A 6,021-nucleotide genomic window follows, 5' to 3' on the forward strand; every position below is an offset into this window, starting at 1 on the left:
ATTGTGCATCGCAAGCAAATTTTTTTTACTGTAAAATATAAAAAGATAGAATATTTGAATTATTTTTGAAGAAATATCATTTAAATATATAAATTATAAGACGTTTTAAAATTAAATTAACAAAAAGAGAATAATAATAATGAAATCTATCTATATTTCTTATATTTATAGAGGCTTCTTAAATTAAGAAATATTTTTATATTTGGAATAAAAATTGTGATTAAACATGTCAGAAATATTAAAAATATATGTAATAGTTTGCATATATTTAAAAAAAAAACTCTAAGAGAGGTTCTCTTGTGGATCCGCCAATGCAGCAAATTATTAAAATTTATTAAATAATTTTCTCTCTTTATCTTTTTCTCTTCTTCGAATAATATTGTAAGAGATAATTTGGTATACATGGGGTTTATATATTCAATCGCTCGCATCGATCACATTTTCCGAAGTCAAGACGGAATCACGTTGACTCGCTGTGGGCGAATATTACATGCCGTATATATCGTTGACGTCGTAGTGACTTATCGGATTGACTTGTACGAGCTTGTGTAGTATCGATCGTTCCTCATGCTCGAAGTATCGGGACGTGGACGTTGATGACGACGCCGGTTTGTCATCGCCGTTGCCATTGTCGGCCCCCGCTGCCGGTGGGACTGCGTACTTGGCGTCGTGATAAAGTAATCTGAATTAATTTGTCCCTAATTAATTAATGCAAATCACCGACGCGGATCAATCCGCCGAATTAATGATGATCATTTACACGGCACTGGACTCTTTCAAATCGTTGCACAGAATAGTGAAATAACTTAAGGATTTTCTTCCTTCCTTTCTTTTCTCCCTTTTTTTTCCAAGACTGACAGGTAGCTCATATGTATCACACATACGTAAAAAATATTTTCGGCGAACGAAAGACGCTGGCGAACGAAGGGAGATCGCGGGAAGAGGTTGAACTCTTAACATATTGCTGTCTAGGCAACTCAACGAAGTGTTCTTCAAATTTCTTCCCGTCCACATCTATCTTTGTTGCTGTGCTTCCTTTTTCACTCCTTTTCTCCGCATCTTTGTTATCCTCTTCTCATCTCCTCGTGGACTCTTCTTACAGGCGTGCTGTCAGTCTACATCGATGTTGCCGAGTACCTAGTTGAAAGGTACTCGCTGAAGCGTACGCGATCGTCGCACATACGTGCGACGTCGATTGTATTCGAAAAATTCGCCGGAAAATTCTTCTCGCGTCGTAGTTTGAGATAATAAGTTGAAGTGCGCATACACACGCGACTCGTTTTCTTTCATCGTTCTTTCCGTGCGTATTTCCTATAGCTTCCCTTTGAAATTCTCCTTTTTAATTCTAGAATGTTAAGCTCACGAAACGATATTGAAAGCTTTCCGATAATTCTTAAAAAAACATTTAACGATACGTGCGAATCAGGAGAAATGTGTCCAAGTATCTAAATGCCTTTGTATTCCTTCGTGAAAGGCATGGAACATAGCATCATGATAAATTTTTGATTGAATAATAGTTGCAGCAATTGTGTGTATATAATTTTCTGTAATTGCGAGGGAAACAATTTCATTGTTAATACAACTCGTACAAATTATATATTTTATGGATATATTCTGTTTAGCAATTTTATTAAGTGACTAATTTTACTCAACAGCTTTAAAAATTAATAGTCATTGTAGAAAGTTGTGTACATTTTTCAATCTATATAATAATGAAATAATTTTGTATATGCAATATTATTTCATTTAGGATTAAATAAGAAAAAAAAGTTATCATGCGAAAACGAATCCGACAGTCAATTGCATTTATTAAAAATATATATCACATGATATTAACTACTATTATAATAAAAATTTCATTCTTTAAGGCAAAGTTTGACATATGTACAGTGAATTCAATACTGATTGTGAATCACGTTCACTTCGCACGCAGTGTTCAGCACGAAGTAGGTTGACAGGCACTTATCTTCTTAGGTCTCAACGGATTCGTCATCAAACTAAAATAAAGTTTATACTTTGACATCAATTTTTAAATCTAAATTCTTATAATACAATAATAATTAAAGTTTTCTCCTTTCGTGTGTGGCTGTATTCTCGCAGAATAACGAAATCTTCAATTCTACATTATTTGACAGCGTCATTCCCATCATGATTTTCTCAATGTAACATGGGAATGGGCAGCAAAGTGTTATCGATGAGAGTTTGCATAGGCATTGTTTTGTAGTTTGCTATTAAACGCCATCCATCACTCTCTATCTTGATGAAATATTCTACTAGTTCCTATTCACAGTGCAAACTACTTGATTCGAGCGGTAGTTCGCTAATTATGAATCCTCATTATATCCAATACACAACAATTGCCTATAAGAATGCATATTATAAGTAATTTATTGAAACAATTAATCTTATACAAAATATGCCGCCTTAATTTGAGTCGCCGTCATTTTTTTGTTGTACACTAGAATATATTATGAAATGTTCTTCCATTTTGCAGATTTGTGTATCATTATTTTTAATAACTTGTCTTGTATTTAAAAACAAATTATTTAACTAATTATTTAACTAAATATATATCTAATGTAAATATATATCTTACACGAAGCTGCAAAAATATAATATCATAAAAAAGAATGTCGCATTTATTATAACAACACTATAAATTATGAATGCACATATATATATCTTCGTGAAACAAATTTGTAAGTTTGGAAACAATAATTTTTAATTTATTTATCTTATGTCATTTTATTTTATCGAAATGCGAATTAATATTTAAGACAAATTAATAAACATTTACAGAGAAAAATTTTTGTTCTAACAAAAATATATAAAAGAAGCAGGAGAATTACAACTACCTTTTAATCGTTTACGTATACTGGCAGATTAATTTTGTTACGCTTTTCATCTTTACGTTTGCATCTATTCAATTTAATTTAACATTACTCAGATTCACGTAGATTTGCATAAGAATATAACCCGAGGCAATGGCCCGATCCGGCGACAGAAACTTGGAGAGGAATTTCTCTCTGTAAAACCGACGAGATTTCAAACCTTGCAGAGCAGAACAGATACAATTGTTCTAAATACTTGTTTGTATTTATTTGATCTAGAATACACTTTTTAATTCTGTTTTATGCGGATCGCTCATAAAAATAACGCTCGAGCAAGGATAGTTGCGAAATAAGATATCTCACACGTTGTTTAGATTACTTTATAGTTTGCGTGTCTTTCGCTTCTATAATCAATCTCACGTCGCTTTATACATTCCAATTAGCTTGGTAACCGGTCGACTTCCTATAGGTAATTTCCTATTAATATCCTCGTCACTGGCCGCACGCGGTGACCTGGATCGATAAGTTTCAAGATACTTTCGCGCTTTGGAAAGATAAAATTTTTACGCACATTCGTTCCCTCGATGATTCTTAATAAAGTACATCATACAAGCGCACTACTTAGTCCCAAAAATATTCCCTCACAGTGTCGAGTTACAAATAGACGCTGCTCGCAGTATTTTTATCGTGACGTCAAAATGAGAACGCTACTTTTCTGATTGCAGGTGGTATGGATGTGCGTACTTTGCAAGAAGAAGCAAGAACTTCTTTCGAAGACCGGACAATGGATGACGAGGCCGGGCCTCGCCGTGGACAACGCGATGATGCGGCAAATGCAGGAAGACTTGCAGGTGGGTGGTCGTCAGGGACTCGCGGACCAAACTCGAGATAAAAGACCGAAACTCGAGAGGGCGCACAGCGCGGCTGAGAAAGAGAATTTGCCGTTATTACAGAGAAGCGGAAACTGTCCTCTCAGGAGACAGTACTCCCAGCAAGAGCAGGTAACGTTCTCCTCGCTCGCCCGATATTCTTGTCGGAACGCACTCTTTTATTTACAAGGCAGATATACTTTTGCGCACGTAAATGCTCGGATGCTCTTACATTCATAAATATTTAACGTTGCATCGTGATAAGTTCGCAATAATTCGCACATTTGATAGCTCCGCGATTTATTTATTTACGAACGGAAGGAAAGGTCGAAGCATTTCTGTCATAACCGAAGAGAATTATCAGCCCGCGCCCTCGCGATGTACGTGTATTGCATGTATATTGCACGGAGTACTTAGTGAGCCTCGTTCCTGTGGTTGTAGATTTCCGGTCGCCGGATGTCCACAAGCGACAGTGGGGTAGAAATGTCTGTTTCACCTCACGCGAGAACTTTACCGACACCCCACGTGGTTGGTTCTTACCCGATGCAACAAACTCCGAGGCATCCTGCAGTCTATCCTGACGACGATCCCAATTTATACCGAGGCGAACTTGATGGTTTGATGAAACAACATCCGCAAAACTATTCGAGACAACGATTGACTTATCAAGTAAGAAAATCGATAATTTCGAATCGGAATAATTCTGAATTGATAATTTCAACTCTTATGAAAATTATGATATATTTATATGTGCAACCGTATTAAATTCGGCGAGCTAATTTTATTTTCTTCCCTGGGAAAAAATATTTCATATATAATTATACTTATATAATTATATAAAATTATATATAAAATTATACATAATTAAATAAAAAATTGACATATTTTATCACACACATACACACATACACACACACACACACAATTATATATCATTATATATAAAATATGTCTATATATATAATATTTTTTCTCGGAGAAGCATGCAAATTTAATGAAGTAATATCTTTCACAATAGAATATAGTCTTCTTTATTAAATTTAAATTTAAATTTTATTTGTGTGAAAGTAATAATAAGTACAAATTAATAAAAAATAAAAGTATATTATTTTTCATATCATGCATTTATTTGACATAAAATTTTTAAATTTTAATTTTTTTTAATAAAAATACTGAATGAATTAACATTGACTATAGAGAATTAACTCAATTGAATACTTTAACAAATCTTTTTATTTTCAACAATAAGAATCTTTTTATTTTATAAAATTTATTACGGATCAATTAACGACAGTTGTATATAATACAAAAAAGTTGTAACTTGATTTGATTTGATAACCATATCGGATCGACCTGCTAAGTTTTATAACATATCAATTATTTAATGCAATGCAGGATCAGGGTACAGACCTCGGAATGACTTACGGCCAGACACCAATGGAGACTGGCTCCGTTCGTTCTGCAATGCATCCCTCGCAGCATTCGTTGCATCAGACGCAGGGCGGACGTTCTGCTCAACCTACGTCAACAGTGGGCGTCACGCAACAAAGAAGTTTCAGTAGCAGCGAGGAAGAGCGAAGCACACCGGAGTGCGCCAGTGACGAGCCGGACGAATCGGAGAAGGGTAAGTGAATTCTTCAATCTCAATATTTATCTCTGATTATATTCTCATCACTCGATATAAATTAACGAGATATTTCACATTTGATTGATATTATTCATGATATAAATTTTATTTGAATTCTTCGAAGAATTTTAATTCAGAATAAAAATATTTAAAAGTAGGCTGTTATTAAATTAAAATTAATTTATATATTGTATCATAAAGTAAAATTTGGATTAATTTAAATTAAGTAGTATATGATATATATAGTTCGCGTTTTTTAAATACATCTTTTGTCGAGTCTTTTTTTATCTATTTATATATTAATTTTTTGATTAATTGGTAACTTTACACATACCATAATTAAAATTTATATTACATTTATGTTATATTATATTTATGTTATATTTATTTATTTTTTACAAAAATGCTATTACTGATTACTGAAATGCTATGACTGAATTTAAAAAATCGCTAAATGGCCAAGATCGCCGAATTTATTTTTAAGTGTACGATGGAAACATCAGGTAATTGATAGGGCCAGCCTTATTTTTGAAAATCAATGCAGAAAGAAAGGCTAATCTTTCCGATAGATTTGATTTACGAAGAACATGCGTATTTCACGATTCTTATATACATAAGGCGGTTATAGAAAGTGTAATCGATCAATCTAATGCTTGTGTTTGATTGTAAGATAATACGTATATTTATATATAAT

The 6,021-nt window shown here is 33.3% G+C and overlaps 1 protein-coding gene across 1 annotated transcript in view; it reads left to right on the forward strand.

The window, feature by feature from the left end:
* LOC108687837 (regulating synaptic membrane exocytosis protein 2) overlaps positions 1-6,021 on the forward strand; it is a 61,642-nt gene that overhangs the window by 15,377 nt on the left and 40,244 nt on the right. Inside the window, exons 3-5 of the mRNA XM_018193832.1 lie at positions 3,557-3,832; positions 4,142-4,369; positions 5,096-5,324. Coding sequence (XP_018049321.1) covers positions 3,557-3,832; positions 4,142-4,369; positions 5,096-5,324 — 733 coding nt within the window. The remainder of the gene's footprint in view (positions 1-3,556; positions 3,833-4,141; positions 4,370-5,095; positions 5,325-6,021) is intronic.

This window comes from Atta colombica, unplaced genomic scaffold (assembly GCF_001594045.1).
Source record: "Atta colombica isolate Treedump-2 unplaced genomic scaffold, Acol1.0 scaffold102, whole genome shotgun sequence".
Taxonomy (NCBI): domain Eukaryota; kingdom Metazoa; phylum Arthropoda; class Insecta; order Hymenoptera; family Formicidae; genus Atta; species Atta colombica.